The sequence below is a fragment of the Nothobranchius furzeri genome, chromosome 1 (genome assembly GCF_043380555.1).
Source record: "Nothobranchius furzeri strain GRZ-AD chromosome 1, NfurGRZ-RIMD1, whole genome shotgun sequence".
Classification (NCBI taxonomy): Eukaryota; Metazoa; Chordata; class Actinopteri; order Cyprinodontiformes; family Nothobranchiidae; genus Nothobranchius; species Nothobranchius furzeri.
The window spans coordinates 100,397,725-100,417,974 of record NC_091741.1 but is presented as its reverse complement, the minus strand read 5'-3'; the positions used below and the strand labels follow the sequence as shown (position 1 = coordinate 100,417,974).

At 44.7% G+C, this 20,250-nt stretch overlaps 1 protein-coding gene and 1 pseudogene across 2 annotated transcripts; both read left to right on the top strand.

The window, feature by feature from the left end:
- The first annotated feature begins 892 nt into the window (after nucleotides 1-892).
- On the top strand, nucleotides 893-4,786 carry rhogd (ras homolog gene family, member Gd). Of its 2 annotated transcripts, none has more exons than XM_015976064.3 (2): nucleotides 893-1,438; nucleotides 2,029-4,786. In XM_015976064.3, exon 2 carries the CDS (start codon nucleotides 2,058-2,060, stop codon nucleotides 2,631-2,633), a length of 576 nt encoding a protein of 191 aa, XP_015831550.1. In that variant the 5' UTR covers nucleotides 893-1,438; nucleotides 2,029-2,057; the 3' UTR covers nucleotides 2,634-4,786. The 2 variants fall into 2 exon arrangements, with proteins under 2 accessions (XP_015831550.1, XP_054594930.1); XM_054738955.2 differs by lacking the exon at nucleotides 893-1,438 and adding an exon at nucleotides 1,481-1,560.
- A 2,238-nt stretch (nucleotides 4,787-7,024) lies between these two features.
- LOC107385335 (rho-related GTP-binding protein RhoG-like) lies at nucleotides 7,025-8,992 on the top strand (annotated as a pseudogene).
- The last annotated feature ends 11,258 nt before the right edge of the window (nucleotides 8,993-20,250 follow it).

The window sequence follows — 20,250 nt, the reverse complement described above, 5'->3', positions numbered from 1 at the left end:
TCCAAAGCAACAGTTGCTCTTGCCCTCTTGTCGGCCACCTTCATATTTCACTCTCTGTCGTCTCAACTCCCGCTCATTGCATCTCTCGACACAGTCTCCCCCCAATCCTTTTAGGGACTGTCGTCATGGAAATGCTACAGCCATCCGGGGGAATCTTCTGGCAGAATTGAGAGGGTGTAAGAGCTGCGGAGGAGGGTGACTATGGGTAAGGGTCCCAGCGGGAATTCCCTTTTTAAAGGCAGCAGTGACGCCAAAACTTCTTGGGAAAGGCAATAAACCGGTGCCTCTTTGTGTTCTTGAGTCTCAGTCTGTTGGTCAGCGGTGACCTTTTAACCTGCTGTAGTGTATAAAGGTGACATCATCAACAAGATGGAGGGGTTTAAAGCCATTTCTGTTTTTAAAGTTAGATCTGTGCACTGATTTGAAAGCAAGTGGTGAGTGAGATCATAAGATGCCTGAACATGAAAAAGTGAATCTGGGGTTAAAAGATAATTGCAGACAGGATGAGATAACAATGCTGGGAACACCTTTATGCAATAAGCATATAGCAGGTGACTAAAATGTTGCTTGTTCAGGAGAAAATGTAAAAAAGTACACTTGAAATGTGCACCAAACCGCTTTAAGGGTTGAGTGAAGGTAAAAACAAAATAACTTAAAAGGTATTTCTTTTCATTCATATAAAAGAATGAAACTGTTGAAAAAGCTTACACGTGTTGCAGAAGAAATACCGTGTTACAAAAACTATGATGCCCATCTAATTTTGATCCGACTTTTTTTTTGTGATCAAACCAAACACGGTTGTGTTAATGCTTATATTTTAGTTTTAGGTTAACTACTAGGCTAATTTTTACTTGATATTCATTTAGTTTTGTTGATTTAATTTTTTCCCTTTGGAAGAACGGCACAATGTTCACAGAGATTAATAATAATAATTCTGCAAACACATTTTTTATATTATTTTGATAAATCAATAGCGTGATGGATAACATGCTGCATCAAAATCCATTAAATATTCTGAAAACTTTGGAATATTTTCACATTTTTTGTATTCAAAAACATGTGAGAAGCTGTTGACATGTCTTTGGAGCAAAGTTCAGCAACGCATTTCAGTTGTCTAAATATGATTTGGAAACTTAACAACAGTGATCTGAAAAGAACTGATTACATTTTAAGCGTAAGTGTGGGAAACTGAATCATTTTATACGCTTTATTTTGTTTTTCACATCCTCTTTGTTTTAGAAAGTTAAGGGAAAAACTCCCAGAAAGGCTAAACACCGACATCTAGTGTCAAAAATAAAGATGGAAGATAATGTGGGGGAAAAAACTACATTTACCAGCACACATTTACGCTTACGCCAGCATTTACGTAAAGGGCGACTCCCCGGATGCGGCTGTGATTGACTAAAGCAGGCTAGAAAAGATCGAAAGCTAAGTGGCGGTAAGTTACTAACTACTCAACAATATACTTGTATGCTGCCAGTATGATGTGTATTTTGATAAATAATATTTTTTAGATTACTTGTTATGAAGTTGCTGGTCCAGATATCGACTTTTTATGAGGTGTTTTCAAATAATTGCTTGGCTTGTTTGCTAACTAGTTAGCCTGTTTAGTATCAAATGCGCTAGTTCCTTAGCTTGGGGGAACGCCTAGTATTATTAGCGAAAAACCAAAGATAATAAACAACAGAAAAAAAGTCTGTCTAACTATGACTTCACGTGTTAGCCGTTGGTCGCTGTTATTGTTTTGCCGCTTTTATTTACCGAACCGTAACTGCTGTACCTTACTTACGTCTGTAACGGTAAATAACGCTACGTCAAAGGGCTAACGGTAGCTACGGCTAACTTGGGTGCTAACTTGTTTAAAATCGGTACTTCTGTTTTAAGTTTCAGACCCATGAGTCCAACAATTTAATCGACTTTTTTTTAGAAACACGATTTTTTCTGTGTTCAGAGTAAAATGGCTTGGTATTAGTCTGCTAGAATAAAGGGTATTGTATTATATTCAGGTGTTTTTCTTTCTCCTGCCAGGTGCTGCAGCCCGAGTGGTCGTAGGTAGGATGCAGACCATTAAGTGCGTGGTTGTGGGTGATGGGGCAGTGGGAAAAACCTGCCTGCTGATCTCCTATACAACCAATGCCTTCCCAGAAGAATACATTCCCACAGTGTTTGACAACTACAGTGCCCAAATGAGTGTGGATGGCCGCACTGTGAGTCTAAACCTGTGGGACACAGCAGGCCAGGAGGAGTATGACCGTCTGCGCACCCTGTCCTATCCTCAAACCAACGTTTTCATAATCTGCTTCTCCATTGGAAGTCCTTCCTCCCATGCCAACGTCAGACACAAGTGGCACCCTGAGGTGTCCCATCACTGTCCAAATGTACCCATCCTTCTGGTGGGCACCAAGAAGGACCTGAGAGGCGACGCAGAAACAGTGAAGAAGCTAAAGGAGCAGGGTCTGGCCCCTACCACCAACCAGCAGGGCAACGCTCTGGCCAAGCAGATCGGGGCAGTTAAATACATGGAGTGTTCTGCGCTGCAGCAGGATGGTGTCAGAGATGTGTTCGCTGAAGCTGTGAGGGCGGTGTTGTATCCAGTCACAAAAAAGAATCACAAGAAGTGTGTGCTGTTGTAATGAATGGTTCCCAGATTTGGACTATGAAGGGGGATGATGGAGATCCACAGATGCAAATTAAAGGTTGAGCAGCAAATGATATCTGGTTGCTTCCAGCTCTGCCTGTCACTTTTCAGCACCTGGTTTACTCCTTTCACTCATCTCCTGGAGGATCTCTCTGCGTTGCCATATTCACCAAAGTGACTCAGAATGAAGGCAACAGACCACATCTCCTCAAATTTCCTTACATTTTTAACTTTTGATATTTACACATTTTAATTTTACATCTGTTCTTGATTTATAGCTTTTACGCTTTGCCTTATATAATGCTGATCATGGTTACCAAAAGCCATAACATCTAAACAAACCGACAAAGCTTCCCCAATTGACTGGAGAGAGGAGATCTGCGTTTGTGCAGGTGGAGAACTAATGACTACCTCATATTCTCACCTACATTGCATCTCATTGGGTCTTGAGCCAAGATGCCTTCTAGATCTTTTTACTTGCCTCTTAAGATGGAGTAAACATTCAAACATAAGTTGAACAAGATTTAAACTTCAAGTGATGTCCATGAGGCGTTACGACTCCTGGACAGATACCAGCATCCCTTCACCAAATGCAAAAATTAAAGATTGATTTCCCAATAGTATGTGCCAAGTTTGGTATGTTGTGTGGCAGGTGGCACTTCCAACTCCCTTCACTGCTCTTGCTTCCCTTCACGGAAGAGCCAGTGTGCCTTCAAAAAATAATCTGGACTCTGTAAGAGCAGCGAAGCCTTTCTCCTGTTGGTAAAAGAAGAGTAAATGCCAAATTAACCATACTGGTACAGGATTCCTCAGGACTCTATGTATTCATATTTAGTCAGACCGGCTCTGCTCTGCTCGCCTGTCTGCATCTGAAGGGCTCCCATCGAGTGCTATTATACATGCCTAAGAATTTCACAGAAAACTATTTGTCTAATGGTGAATTTACTCTGTACATGACTTTTTTCTTAATCCTGTGAGGTTTTTAACTTCCACATGCAGTTATGGCCAAAGTTGAATATATTTTTGTAATAACTCGTGTTTATTTGATCAGTAAATTGTACATTTACTATTGTTAATTATGATGAACTAGAACTCCATAACACTTCCCTTGTCAGTTAACATGATTGTTGAAAGATCAGCAGACAGATACCACTGTATAATCATTTCAGTGTGGTGTATATTACCAGAATATGTTCTAGCTGGTTTGCATCAGGTTATGTCCCTGTGTTGTTTGGCTGGGTTAAATGTGACTTTGCCATAGAAGCAGCAGCGCCACAGCTGTAAGCCCAAGTTTATTATTGAAGGAGCCCTTTACTTTGGTCAGGTGCCTTGTCTAAACCAAAGACCTTACAACTGCTCCAACCCAAAGGTTATTCTGCACTATGTGACAAGCTCAGGCTCCGAGATTTCAGATTGACGCTTTCTGCCTCACTTCCTGTCAGTCGACACTCCCCCGCAGCCTTTTTTGTGACACACGGGTGCTAATCTGACATCTTGCGCTGCAACTGTGTGCATTAGAGACGGGGTTAACAGCTCTTAACAGATTGTGGTTTACGTCCCTGCTCTGCGTGTTGCATCGAGGGCAAAGCAAAAGTGCAAGTTAACTTATCAGAGCTGCATTGGTGTCATGGTGCCACTTTTGAAAAGTTTATATATTTTTCTAAAATATTTTTCTAACATTTCAGTGCAACGCCGACCAGCAATAATGGCAGCCCTCCTGGTGTACTTTTGATGTACTTTCCTGTGTAAGGTGGTAAATAAATGAACTTCAATTGTGGCAAAGTGTGAAGTAAATGAAGAACAGTATAAGCACAGGGTTATGTTTGACCCCTGATGTGCTTTGAAAACTAAAAGATGTGGCAAAAAGGTTGAATGTATGCACGATGTGTAAAACAGTCATCTGTGGTAAGGTATTATTTTTGTCCCTATTTCAGTCAGTTGAGTAAAAGTGGAAGAAACACCTGTGGGCTCTTTAGCCTGTGTCCTGGAGCAGTATGATACCGTGTGTGTGGTACTATGCTTTTACACTGGGAACTTGATCTGTAGAAATCTAATTGTTTTATAAATAACAAAAAGCATATGTGTATAAATGAACTAACAGTGAAATGATTTTAAATTATGCCAAATAAAATGGTGCCTAAACCCAAACAAGCTGTTTTAGTTTTGTTTGATTTGTTGCCTTGTCATTCGGGAACACCCAACACTACATTACTGTCTCCATGAGGAAGTTACAGAAGAGGGAATATACTGAGTCAGAGATGCACAGCCACTCTGATGCGCCACTGTTCATGCTTTATCAGGAAACTACAGGGTGGGATTATCTTTGAGTCTGCTGTTGTAGTTACCATGCATGAGCACTAGGTGGACACAGCCCTCTGCACCTGAATGACTAACATTTTTCACCTTTTTTTTTTTTAGCTTTTGTACATTTGGAGCTAATGGTCTACAGCCCATTGAACAAAGCAGACACCAAGAAATCCAAGCCATTACGGGGCCTTCAATCCAGCACGCTGCTGCTTGCATTTCCTTGACCGTTAATGGGCGGTGGCTCTGACAGATGAGCTGAAGTCAAGCAGGAACAGCATTCATTCAGAGCCCATTTCCTCTGTGATCGGCCTCTAGACGCTGCACAACGATGACAACTGAATGTGTACAGCTTGTGGAAGTCGAGTCATGCATGTGTTTATGGGTGATAAACATGAACTCTGCTGAGTCTGACTTGTGAAAGCCTCGGCTGTGGTTTGACTAATCAGACCTTTCTAAATGAGATAGAAGAGGCTGAACATCTGCAACACACAACCAAAGCAGATGGATTACACACGCTTAGATCAGCACAGGTGTCCATTTATATATGACTAGACTGAACTGTTTTCTCTCTTTGTTTTGTGATTTATTGTATAATTTATAAACACAAGGCTTCCAAAAGAATTTTGTAACTACAGGAACTTATAATTACCGTATTTTCCAGACTATACGTTGCACTTTTTTTCATAGTCTGGCCGGTCCTGCGACTTATACTCCGGAGCAACATGTATATCAAATTATGTAGGCTAACCACGCTGCTGCGGGCCTGGCTCCGGACCAGGAATGAGCTCCCCTGCCCCGCTGGGAATAAAAAACACACAGCCATCACCTGCTGGAGCCTGCGGCGCACCATTACGCACCTGATCCAGCACAGGAGTGAGCTCCCCTGACCCGCAGGAAACTAAAAACACACAGCCATCACCTGCTGGAGACCGTGGCACGCAGCTGCGGGCTGGATCCGACCCAGGAATGAGCTCCCCTGTCCCGCTGGGAGGGTTTCAAACACCACCATCCTCTGCTGGAGACCGTGGCGCGCTGCTGCGCCGTGTTGTTTATTCTGTTATTGACACCGGTACTTGTCTTGCAATGTGAAACGCTTGGTGTCAAAATTTGTAAGAAAAATAATAAAATTTCCCCCCAAAATGCGATTTATACTCATGGACGTAATTTTCACTTTAGAAGTGGGGGGGACACGTGTGTGTGTGTGTGTGTGTGTGTGTGGGGGGGGGGGGGGGTCTTTACAGTATGTTCTAATGGGAAACAGGCTTCAACACAAATGGTTGTTTTCTGCTTGGTCCTAGAGCTCAACCAGTGCCAATTTAATATAAAGTATTGGTAAAAAGTGCAGGGTTGAAAACTTGACTTTGGAGAAAGTGGGGGGGACATGTCCCCCCTGTCCCCCCCAAAATTACGTCCATGTTTATACTCCAGAGCGACTTATAGTCCAGAAAATAGGCTACGCTGTAAATGTTTTTATGCCCCCATGTTAGGAGTTTTTACATGTAAATGCAATACCAAGAACTATAATCACATTGTTAGATTTTGAGGAAAATTGAGATTTCTGGAACAAATTGTACTTGAATGCTAGTTTACAATAACGAACACAACAAAAACGTATTTTTCATTATATTTTGGAATGCTTTAAAATTTGATTCTTTATGGAGACCAATATATATATATATATATATATATATATATATATATATATATATATATATATACCTGCTTGATTGTAAGTTCAACAGCAGATGGAGTCTTCTTTTTCCTCCCATCTATCCATTTTCCATCGGCAGCAGCCTACACAGAGAGGTCTTTTCTCATAAGAATAGGTTAAAATTCAACAACAACATGCAACTCCTGATGTGCATCAGTGACCTCTGGCTGCTCACACTGGTTCAGTAGTTTTGTCTGTAAATCCTGACCCCTGCAGACCAGGATCCCACAATCTGTCCTCTTTCTGTTTCCAGCCCATCACCTTCAAAGGCAGAGGTGTAGCCACTCACACAAAATGAAAATTCAAAAACAAATACAAATCATCCAGCCTTCCCATCTGTATCTTCAGTTAAATTCATGTTGCATCCAATGGCCATCAGTAGGAAACTATAGTGTTCTTGATCTCTGCATTATGTAAAGCAGATTCTCATCAGATTTATTATATTTTATTTAACATGAAATAACTGATTTTATGATGTTCAGAACAGGTGGTTAGCACTTTGATGCACAGCTAAAGGATGACAGTTTGGGTCTTTCTGTCTGGGAATCCATGTGTGAGCTTTTTCCAGTTGTCTTCCACTGAATAAAAATATGCATGTGTGATGGAAAGTGTGAATTTTAAATTGACAGCTGTGTGATGTGGTGTGTCGACCCGGTGATGATAATGAGATAATAACCAGCCATCATCATCAGCTCTGAGCAGGATTAATCAGACAAGAACAGAAAGACTGTTCAGTGCATTTTCAGTCACTGTTTTATCCTCATCGTTCCCCTGGGGACAGCCGTTAGCCTGTAATGCTACAAACAGATATGCAAGTAAAATATCTAATGGGTAGAACATACATAGTAAGATGCAAATGCAACTGGACACCAGCAACAACAACAACAACAACAATAATAATAATAATATTATTAACAACAATAAATAAATAATAAATGACCTGCACTTGTATAGTGCCTCTCAGAGTAAGGACTCCAAAGAGCTTTACACTACAGTGTATCATTCATCCAGTCACACACACATTCACACACTGATGGTGATGAGCTACGATGTAGCCACAGCTGCCCTGGGGCGCACTGACAAAGGCGAGGCTGCCGAGCACTGGCGCCACCGGTCCCTCCGACAAACCACCAGCAGTATTAATATTAATATTATTATTATTATTATTAATAATAATAATAATAATAATAGAGAAAGTAGGAAAAACAATTAACTCCTTGCTGCATTTTTCTGCAACACATTACAAAGATATGCTGTTAGGAAAGATGTACGTATAGAAACATGACATGATTTTGTTTAATTAGCTTGAAAATAACAATTTCCATTCTCAGGGCCACCATCCACTGGGGACAGTGCAGGAAGTCCATGCTCTCTAGACCCAGACATGCCTTTGTGTGTATTCATCCGTTATTGGACAACCCTTGGATTAGGGCAGAGATCACAAGTCCCATCTTGCACCGCGTCAGCCCCCGATGTGCCTTTACATCAAACCCAAGAGGAGGTAAGTTAGATAATGTTCAGGTTTGGGGCTTTTTAATAGGCTCAAGTGAAATTTAGAGAGACTGGAAGATAACTGGGTCATATACAGATGTTTTAGACGTCGGACAGAGCGAGGTTATGGGGAGATTTCCCGTGTTCTCATGATGCACGTCCGACATTAGGAATGAATTTACTTGCATGTTTGTGAGAGGTACACGTATTGTCATTATCATGATTGTGTTCTCAGGTGCTGTAGTCTCAGTGGTTGTTGGCAGGATACAGACCATTAAGTGTGTGCTGGTTGGTGACGAGGAAGTGGGTAAAACCTTTCTTGTCATCTCCTACAGAACCAACGTCTTCAAGGAGAAATATCATTCTGCTCCGTTTGACAACTACAACGGTCAAATAAATGTGGATGGACATGATGTCAACCTCCTCTTGTGGGACACGGCGGGTCATGATGGGTACGAACGTCCGCGTGCTCTCGCCTATCCTGATACCAACATTTTCATAATCTGCTTCTCCATTGGCAGTCCTTCCTCCTATGCCAACGTCAGACACAAGTGGCACCCGAGGTGTCTCACCACTGTCCAAATGTACCCATCCTGCTGGTGGGCACCAAGAAGGACCTGAGAGGTGACGCAGAAACAGTGAAAAAGCTAAAGGAGCAGGGTCTGGCCCCTACCACCAACTAGCAGGACAACGCTGTCCAAGCAGATCGGGGCAGTTAAATACATGGAGTGTTCTGCACTCATGATGCACGTCTGATGCAGCAGGGTGGCGTCAGAGATGCATTCGCTGAAGCTGTGAGGGCGGGGTTGTACCAAAAGAAGTACAAAAAGTGTGTGCTGATGTAATAAATAGTTCCCAGATTTGGAAAATGAAGAAGGATGATGGTGTAATGTCCAGTAATGGTCAGTTTTAAGTACAGTTTGGCCCTTCAATATCTGGTCGACATGGAGACAGGAGTCTGCATGTGTTTGCTTTAATCAGCCGGATCCTGCATCCCATCAGCTGGAGTTCAGAGCCTCTCTGCAGCTCTGAACACATGATAACGTATTGTCAACAATCATGTTCCCTCCTCAAGGCCTCAAGCTTTCCTTATCGTTCTACAGGACTCTTCATGCCTCTGAATATGGCGCGGTATGGGGGCCAAAATTAAGACTACTGCCCAGCAGCAGGAGGCTACTATAGTGAAGGCCCGCCTTCTCCTCCATCCTTTGTGAATAAAGCCCCTGACAAACTGGGAGCACAGGGGAGTGACGGGGGAAAAGCCTCGGAGGAGGTTTTTCCCTGCGTTAACTCTCCATTTATTTTGGGGACTCAGGGTAAAATGTCTTCCATGTTGTCAAGAGTGTTTATTTCAGGTTCCAGGGTTATGGAGATTAAATATTACCCCACATGTAATTACTTAACATTTGGTGGAGATGCTGGGGATGCAGAGCTAGTGAGCTGAAGGCTTTCCCTAGGAGCAGAGGGGGCCTGATTAGCTCCATGGAGGGGGTTTCTGCATCCCAGCTCTCGCATGACGATTCATGGACATTACAAATAATCTCTCTCTCTCTCTGTGTGTCGTCCTTTAAGGTAATATGCGATAAATCTAAATTTACCTATCAGCACCATATACCACATCTCCTCCATCTAGATTCATCCTTCACAGTAAATATTAGTTAACTTGTCATGTTTTAATTGTTTGGAAAATAAATACTTACCTTTATAAACCTGACTCTTTCCTTGAATCAAAACAAAGTGTTTACAATCACTGAATAAACAAGAATCCTAGAATCTTCTGATTAAACATCCAAAGACCAAGCAGGTTGATATTCTATATTTATATAGAGTATCACAGCTTATTTGTCATAAGTAGAGGTAATATATTAAGCTCTTAAAGCACTCAACTTACAGATCCTACAATGGAGATCCACAGAAGCCAGGAGACCAACTGGTGGCTTCTGTCGGTTTTCAGATCATTTTTTGTACTTAAACATGTTTATCTTTATCTTTTTACCTTATTATCCACATTTTGGAACATAAAGGTGCATTTGTGTCTATGAGATAACTGAGTTAACTATCTGCTGGACTTACCAGTCAGGGTTCAGGGCTGGTCCCAGTACTGAGACCGCTCTCCTTATGGTCTTAAATGACACCTATTTGGCAAGTGATGCAAGTGATGCAGTTGTCCTGTTAATGTTAGATCTGTCTGCGGCCTTTGATACGGTCGATCACAACATTCTTCTGGACCGACTGTGGAGCTGGGTGGGGATCTCGGGACTAGCCCTGGATTGGTTTCAATCATACCTTCAGGGCAGGAGTTTTTGTGTGAAGATGGATGAGGCATCTTTTCCCTGGGTGGATCTGCAATGGGGTGTGCCGCAGGGATCTGTTCTGCCCCTCTAGTCAGTAGCGGTTTTAGGCACGGGCAGACAGGGCAGTTGCCCGGGGCGGCATTTTTTCATGACACAAAAGGGGCGCACAAGCGCGGAGTAAAAAAAAAAAGGAAATCTGCGCCGCACCGAGGTTTTCTATTATCTGTCATATGACAGTGTCTGGATTGGAAACAGCAAGTTGGCGCCCCCTGCAGCTGCAGGCGCTCCTGCTGACTGAGAACGTTCACGTGCACCGTGTGTCTATGAAGAACAGGAAGGGGAGGGGTGCGGCGGGGGAATTCACCTCTGCGTCTTTCCCAAATGAAATGAGCGGGTAGGGGCTGAATCAACTGTATTAACATGGCTAAAGTCAATCACATCTTAACGTTCTTCCATATTTCATTCATAATATCATAAACACAGGCCTATCATTCTTTCAGGTTTCTCTGAATTGTGTGAAATGGCCGAATAAAAAAAGGAAAAACAAAACGATTTTGTGGTCACCCCCACATCAAGGTTACATAGTTTAGTCCTGACTAAAGGAAACTTACTGAGTCAGGAGCCAAACAGAAGAGATGAACATAAAAAGGCTAAAACCACCAGGTGCCCCCTTTCAGGGGGAAAAAAAGAAAAACGAGCAAAAAGATAAAGGTATGTAGCTCTCATGATGCATGTTTTCAATTTTTTGAACCAGTTAACTGGGATTTTAACGGTTAAATGTGGTCAACTAATTGCTAACAGAGCTAATAGGGCTGAAATATTGAAACGAATATTCAAATGGTTTGAAAAAATTCCTTGAATGGTTTTTTACTGATTCAAACTAGGATTTGTTAAATGCTCACTGCAGCCTGTGGCCTGCCTGAACAACAACAAACACATGTTGATCATGTTCACATAATAATAAATAAAACAACTGTACAAGCAGAAGAAAACACCCCAGTCACCACTAACTATCCTGTTTATTTATTGCAGATGGCTGCACTGATTATTTTTTACATGATTTGTTCTGTAAAAGTTGGCATTTTTGGTAGTCTACAGTTTTTTATGTCAGTTTAAATTACAATTTCAGAGGCAATTCTAAAATATTATGGATCATGAGATCTATTGGAGATCTACCCCAACTTTTGGACTGCTCTGCCAGTCACTGTGGCTCAAGCTGAGAGGAGCTTTCAAAACTTGATCAAGTCATACCTGAGGTCACCTATGTTTCAGGGGCGGCTCACTCACCTGGCTCTGATTAGTATCAATCACTCAGTAGGGGAGCAGATTTCATATGATGACATTATTGATGACGTTGCATCAAGGTTAGGTTTTAATTTTAGTTTGTGTTTTCTATTCTAAGTGCAGTGCTGTAGTGATTATCTTTAGTTTGTTACGTGTGAAATATTTTTGCAATTTAGAATATTTATTATCTATTATGTTCATATATTCTTAATATTTAGTTATTGTTTGTTTTTGTATATTTGATTCTATATATTTTGATACAGTATATAATGTATAGTGCTTTACATTCTGACAACTTCATAGTAATTAATGTAAATATGTGCAACTTAGAAAAATGAATGTTCAATAGTCGTTCTAATAAAACATTCCTGTTTGTAGAAAACATGCGTGTGTTCATGCAGGTGGGGTGGTGTGGTGGTGGTGGTGGTGGGGGGGGGGGCTCAAAGGGGGCCTCGCCCGGGGAGTAATTTGATGTAGAACCGCCACTGCCTCTAGTGTTTGCATTATACCTCCTACCTTTGGGGAATTTACTCCATCGACATGGTGTGAGATTCCATCTATATGCTGATGACTGACAGTTATATCTCCCTATTCTCCGTGGGACTAGCGGATCCGTTTATCCTCTGCTGGACTGTTTAAACGATGTTGTTTCCTGGATGGCATCCAGCTTCTTGCATCTGAACAGCGACAAAAACCGAGGTCATAGTACTCCGTCCAGGTACGGCAGTGGGCTCAGCCTCCACTGTGGACCTTGGCCCTTTGGCACACTATGAGAAAAATGTTGTTACCAGTCTGAGTGTAAAAAATTGATTCAGCACTAAAATTTGATGCACACATGAACACAGTAGTACGTACCAGATTTTTTCATTTGACACGCTTGGCTAAGATCAAGCCGCTGTTGTCTAGGGAGCACCTACAATCTGGTTTAAGTGCATTCGTCCTATCCAGACCTGACTACTGCAATGTACTGTTTGCCGATTTGAGTTAGGGTGAGATTGCTCACCTACAGCTGGTTCAGAACTCCGCTGCTAGTTTTCTGACAGGCACAAGACGTCATGTCTATATCGCACCAATGTTGGCGGAACACCACTGGCTTCCTATGCAGTACAGAGCAAAATTTAAAGTGCTGATGCTCGTGTTCAGGGCTCTTCACGGTACTGCTCCTGCCTATTTATCAGCACTGCTACAAAGGCATGTCCACACCTGCTCTCTTTACTCTGGTGACCAGGAATCACTGGTGGCCCCTCGTTCCAGATGCAAATCTAGGGGAGATTGTGCATTTGTGGTCCTTGCTCCAACTTTGTGGAACGGTCTACCTTTGACTGTTAGGTTGGCGCCTTCCTTCCAAATTTTTAAGTCACGTATGAAGGCCCATTATTATGTCCAGGCAATTTTGTCTTGATTTTAATTGTTTAACAATTGTTCTCATCTGTTTTTCATGCTGTTTTATATTCTGTTTTTATTTTTGATTGTTTTTATTTATGCGATTGCCTGTTTATTGTTGTGTTTAGCACCTTGGGCTTCTGCTAAAGGTCATGGAAGGTGCTCTATAAATGAATGAAATGAATGAATATTAATTAGCATTAAAGTTAAATTACAAGTGTAATTAGCTGTTAAGCTCATGTGTCTGTTGCTGCTGCCTCTTGGCCAGATCGTCGTTGTAAATGAGAATGAGTTCTCAATCCACTCACCTGGTTAAATAAAATAAAATAAAATAAATGAAACAAGCCAGTTTTTTACAAGTTTGTTCAAGCAGCACCCAGCTGCCTTATAGCTGCACAGAAGTGTGGAAAAAACTGCAGAACACGTCATGTTGAGGTGAAGAAGCATGATGAGTCACATGTTTACACAACACTTGTTTTTGGCACAGGAAACCCACATTGTGTTCTCTTGATGTTCGTGTCAGTACCACATTTTACCACTAGATGGACACAACCCTCTATGGCTCAGTATTCTACAAGCCTGTGTGAGTAATATTCTTCCATTTTTTCCCCCTCTTCTGTACATTTAGAGTTAATGGTCCATAACTCATTCAAGCGCCATCATTCAACAAATAGCAGATGCCAACAACTTAAATCTGATTTAGGATCTTAAAAAATCAGCAGGCTGCTGCCTACTGTGAAAAATGTCTTTGACCTTTATGGCTGTTGGCGCTGACAGATGACAGATGTGTTGAACTCTACCAAGGGCTCATTACAGCATCGCCGTAGCAGCATTCAGAGCCCATTTCCTCTGCGGCCTGCCTCTAAATGCTGCACAACGAGGACGGCTGAATGTTTACAGCTTGTAGAAGTTGAGTCATTGCCTGTGCTTGTGGAGGATAAACTATTTATGTGAACGCTGCCAAGACTTGTGAAAATCTCTGCTGTGGTTTCACCAAGCAGTCATTACTCAATAAAATGAGAGAAGTTCAGCTTCAAATCTGCAACATGCTCAATAAAAGCAGACAGACAGGCCGGTTAAGGTTTTCATTTTGAGTGAACTTCAGATAGGTGGCTACACTTTCCTGTTACTACAAACCCTTTCCTTAACTAAACAAGTCACGCTTCACTCTCCTTGTTGGTTGGCAGTGACTTGATTGTTAACCTTAGAGGTTTTAACATCTGCAAAGCAAATCACAAAGAAGATGTAGTCATAGCAACAAGATTTTATGGCCGAACTTATAAAGATGTAGTAACCAGTTTTCATCTTGACAAATGTTTCTGTCTGGGTCGTGTGGACAGCAGCTCTAGAAAGGAATGCCAAACGGTCCTCTGCAGCCACCTCTTCCTGCTTATTGGGTGGGATACCAAGACAAGCAGCATCAGAGCGGGAAGACCAGTGTTACAGGTGAGCCGAGGGAGAGAAGGCTCATTGGTGTTGCATCATCTAATAGGAGAGTCACTGTTGATCAGAGCCTCATGAAAATGACCACTAAATTGTCGTTTTCACTTCCTGCTGCTGATGGAAACCAGTGAGGGATGATGGAAGCCATAGTCAGGTCTGACGAACTGTGCTTTCCCCTACATCATAGATGGGTAAACTAGACAAGTCAAATAATGAAACTAAAGAAAGTCGTTGCTTTGATCAGTTTTCTATGTGAAGACCTTCAGTCCTGCCATTTATATACAAGCTACTTTGACGCGTATCACATAAAACTGTTGGGCACAAACCACGATGGAAACGGCATCCCCTGAAGGCAGTGACCTTTTCTAACAGGATAAATGGTTCAACGTGTTTGAGAAGCTCAACAACAGGCTACAGGTTTTGGCTTGTGAGGGTTAGGGGTAGGGTAACCCTGTGATCCATACTAAGCACTTCTTCTTTCACAGAAGATCATCATTAGTTGAAAAATGATGGAGGAAGCTGTTTTGGTCACATCATGACACCAACACCATCTTTCTCCATTAGCATGGAGACTGTGTTGTGAAGGACTCAGCTACCACACCAAGATTACAAAGACAACAAGAAGAGTTTGAAGGTTTCACGACTCTTAACATGCATCGACATCATCAAACATTGCAAAAATGTCACAAAAGCTCAAATCAGGATATACAGGTGATCCCTCGTTTATCGCGGTAGATGCGTTCCAGACCAGGCCGCGATAGGTGAAAATCCGTGAAGTAGGGACACCATATTTACAGTACAGTACTATATTGAATTATCGTATGATCACATTTGTGCCGGAGGAGCTGGTGGACAAGGCCGGGGAGAGGACGGCCTGGAGCTCCTCCTTGAACCGTCACCTTATCGTGGTGGAGGAGTTTGAGTGCCCTAATGATCCTAGGAGCTATGTTGTCTGGGGCACTTAGTGCCCCTGGTAGGGTCTCCCATGACAAATTGGTCTTAGGTGAAGGGTGAGACAAAGAACGGTTCGAAGGATCTTTCATGGCGGTTAAAACGAAGAGTCGGAGTACCCGGCCCGGAGGGTTACCGGGGTCCCACCCTGGAGCCAGGCCTGGGGTTGGGGCCCGTGAGCGAGCGCCTGGTGGCCGGGCTTTCGCCCATGGGGCCCGGCCGGGCCCAGCCCGAACCGGATACATGGGCTCGTCCAACTGTGGACCCACCACCCGCAGGAGGAACATGAAGGGTCCGGTGCAATGCGAATCGGGTGGCAGACCAAGGCGGGAGCCTTGGCGGTCCAATCCCCGGACAAGAAAACTAGTTTTTGGGACATGGAACGTCACCTCGCTGGCGGGGAAGGAGCCGGAGCTTATGGCAGAGGTTGAGCGGTACCGGCTAGATATAGTCGGACTCACCTCGACACATTGCATTGGCTCTGGAACCCGAGACCTGGAGAGGGGTTGGACACTACTTTGCTGGAGTTGCTCCGGGTGAGAGGCGGAGGGCTGGGGTTGGCTTTTTGTTAGCCCCGAGACTCTCTGCCTGTGTGTTGGGGTTTACCCCGGGGGACAAGAGGGTAGCTTCCTTGCGCCTTCGGGTCGGGGAACGGGTCCTGACTGTTGTTTGTGCTTATGGGCCAAATATCAGTTCAGAGTACCCACCCTTTTTGGAGTCCCTGGGACGAGTGCTAGATAGTGCTCCATCAGGGGACTCCATTGTCCTGCTGGGGGACTTCAATGCTCACGTGGGCAATGACAGCTTGACCTGGAGGGGTGTGACTGGGAGGAACGGCCCACCTAATCTGAACTCGAGCGGTGTTTTGTTATTGGACTTCTGTGCAAGCCGCAGTTTGGCCATAACGAACACCATGTTCGAACATAAGGATGCCCACCGGTACACTTGGTACCAGGGCAGCCTAGGTCACAGGTCGATGATAGATTTTGTAGTCGTATCATCTGACCTGCGGCCGTATGTTTTGGACACCCGAGTGAAGAGAGGGGCGGAGCTGTCAACTGATCACCACCTGGTGGTGAGTTGGATCAGATGGCAAGGGAACATGCCGCGTAGACCTGGCAGACCCAAACGCATAGTGAGGGTCTGCTGGGAACGCCTGGCAGAAGAACCTGTCAAGACGGTCTTCAACTCCCACCTCCGGCAGAGCTTTGACCACATCCCGAGAGCAGTGGGGGACATTGAGTCCGAGTGGGCCTTGTTCCACTCTGCGATTGTCGAGGCGGCTGTTGCTAGCTGTGGTCGTAAGGTGGCCGGTGCCAGTCGTGGTGGCAACTCCCGTACCCGCTGGTGGACACCAGAGGTTCGGGGAGCCGTCAGGCTGAAGAAGGAGGCCTACAGGGCGTGGCTGGTCTGTGGGTCTCCGGAGGCAGCAGACAGGTACCGGATAGCCAAGCGGGGTGCAGCAGTGGCAGTTGCCGAGGCAAAATCTCGGGCGTGGGAGGAGTTTGGTGAGGCCTTGGAGAAAGACTATCGATCGGCTCCGAAGAGGTTCTGGCAAACTGTCCGGCGCCTCAGGAGAGGAAGGCAGCAACTCGCTCACACTGTTTACAGTGGGGATGGGGAGCTGCTGACGTCAACTGAGGCTATAGTCGGACGGTGGAAGGAATACTTTGAGGAGCTCCTCAATCCCACCAATGCGCATTCCGAGGAGGAACCAGAGCTGGGAGGCCTGGGGATGGACTGTCCGATCTCGGGGGCAGAAGTTGCTGAGGTAGTCAAACAACTACACAGCGGCGGAGCCCCGGGGGCGGATGAGGTTCGTCCTGGGTATCTCAAGGCTATGGATGTTGTAGGGCTGTCATGGTTGACACGTCTCTACAACATTGCGTGGTCATCGGGGGCAGTTCCTAGGGAGTGGCAGACCGGGGTGGTGGTCCCCATCTTTAAGAAGGGTGACCTGAGGGTGTGTTCCAACTATAGGGGGATCACACTCCTCAGCCTCCCTGGAAAGGTCTACTCCAAGGTACTGGAGAGGAGGGTCCGATCGATAGTTGAATCTCAGATAGAGGAGGAGCAATGTGGTTTTCGTCCTGGCCGTGGAACTGTGGACCAGCTCTATACCCTTGCAAGGGTGATGGAGGGGGCATGGGAGTTTGCCCAACCAATCCACATGTGCTTTGTGGATTTGGAGAAGGCTTATGACCGTGTCCCCAGGGGCACCCTGTGGGGGACGCTCCAGGGGTATGGGGTGGGTGGCTTTCTGTTAAGGGCCATTCAGTCCCTTTACCAGAGGAGCGTGAGTTTGGTCCGCATAGCCGGTAGTAAGTCGGACCTGTTCCCAGTGAGGGTTGGACACCGCCAGGGCTGCCCTTTGTCACCGGTTCTGTTCATAACTTTTATGGACAGAATTTCTAGACGCAGCCGTGGTGTGGAGTGTGTCGAGTTTGGTGGCAGGAGAATCTCGTCTCTGCTTTTTGCGGATGATGTGGTCCTCCTAGCTTCATCCAGCTCTGACCTTCAGCTCTTGCTGGGTAGGTTCGCGGCCGAATGTGAAGCGGCTGGGATGAGGATCAGCACCTCCAAATCTGAGACCATGGTTCTCGACCGGAAAAGGGTGGCTTGCCACCTCCGGGTCGGGGGAGAGGTCCTACCTCAAGTGGAGGAGTTTAAGTATCTCGGGGTCTTGTTCACGAGTGAGGGTAGGAGGGATCGGGAGATCGACAGGCGGATTGGTTCGGCGACTGCAGTGATGCGGACGCTGAGCCGATCTGTCGTGGGGAAGAGGGAGCTGAGCCAGAAAGCCAGGCTCTCGATTTACCGGTCGATCTACGTCCCAATCCTCACCTATGGTCATGAGCTTTGGGTAATGACCGAAAGAACGAGATCGCGGATACAAGCGGCCGAAATGAGTTTCCTCCGTAGGGTGGCCGGGCTCAGCCTTAGAGATAGGGTGAGGAGCTCGGACATTCGGGAGGGACTCGGAGTAGAACCGCTGCTCCTCCGGATCGAAAGGAGCCAGTTGAGGTGGTTTGGGCATCTGGTCAGGATGCCTCCTGGACGCCTCCCCGGGGAGGTGTTTCGGGCATGTCCTGCCGGCAGAAGGCCCCCGGGTCGACCCAGGACACGTTGGAGAGGTTACATCTCCAATCTGGTCCGGGAACGCCTTGGGGTCCTGCCGGAGGAGCTGGTGGACAAGGCCGGGGAGAGGACGGCCTGGAGCTCCCTAGTTGGGATGCTGCCCCCGCGACCCGGACCCGGATAAGCGGAGGAAGACGAAGACGACGACGACGACGTATGATCACATTCTCTTTTTGTGGGTAAAACTCAAGAAAAAAATTTTTTTACTTGGTTTTTTTATAGTTTTATTACAAAAAGTGCATTTTATGATGAAATTGATGAAAAAAACAGGAATTTCTTGATATTTCGCATACAAAAATGCAGCGAATTGGTGAAAAATACCGCAAATCTGCGAATTTCCCTTGAATAAGGCTCCAAAGAAAAAATCCGCAAAGTCGTGAATCTGCGATAAACGAACCGCGAAGTAGCAAGGGATCACTGTATATCTACTAATGCTGCACCACTGATTCTGACTTCAGTAATGTGCTGTGAGCGTAGATGTTTTGTTCACTCTGCAGTCCCACATCGACCCTGATCTTTGATATTTGGTGAAGGAGGTGAGATTCTCTCTCTTCCTGTTTCACATACATGTGCACTTGAGGGGAAGCAGACAGACATCCTTTCTCTGAATCATCAGCGTGGGGCATGTGGGAGGGACGGTCTCCGTTAGGACCTTGATCTCAGCTTTGCATTTTCATTCCCCTTGTCCTCTCCTCCCTCTTGCTGTTGGTTTGATGCTGTTCTGGATGAAAGTCTGTGAGGCCAGGAAACACTTGTTCAGTCAAGAAACCAGGAATATTCTCCTTCTCCTTGATTAAAGATAAAAAAGCTCCACTCGGGAAAAAAAAGGCCTGCAGCTAGTGAGACAGAAAAAGCTGCAGTTCAGCATTCCAGTCAAACTGTTCCAGCTGAGAGAGAGAGTAGAAATGAGATTGCAAAGGAGCACTGAGCAGAGAAAAGGACTGATGTCTGTGTTGATAACAAAACAGGACTCAGAGCAAAGCAGAAAGCATGGTACTGGGAGACCGATGGAAAGAGTGTATGAAGTGGTTAAAAAAGACAGAAACTGGGAGAATTTAGAACCCTTGAACTGAAATGAAAGCAAAAGGATTGGGATGAAAAAAACATGATAGCAAAAGGAAGTTGCAAGGCAGCCTGAACTGTCTTTTCCTCCCGAGGACACCTGGATCTCACGCTACATTTGACATTTGGGAAAATAACACTCATTTACTTACCTGCAGAGAGAGGGTTGTAATCTGTCTGACGTATTGCTGCACTGTGTTTGGACGTCATTTCCTGAAATCAGAGCTCATGATCAACTTTTACCTCAAAATCCAACACGGCTACCTCATGAGTGTGTGCATGCATGTGTGTGTACTTGCACAGCTACCCTACTTAGGACCAGAAATGGCATAACCCTTTGATGCATAATCGTCACTACAGTGGACAGGTACTCAAAATTGTTATTTATTTATTTTTTGCTATTAAGCACAGCTGTTGAAGACTTTATTGCATTTGAGCCCCTCCATTTGGACTTCAGCAAGTCAAGCCAACGTATTTCATGTTCAGAATGCACGCTGTCCACTGAGATGGACATGTAATAAACTATGTGTAAATTAAATGTTACAAAA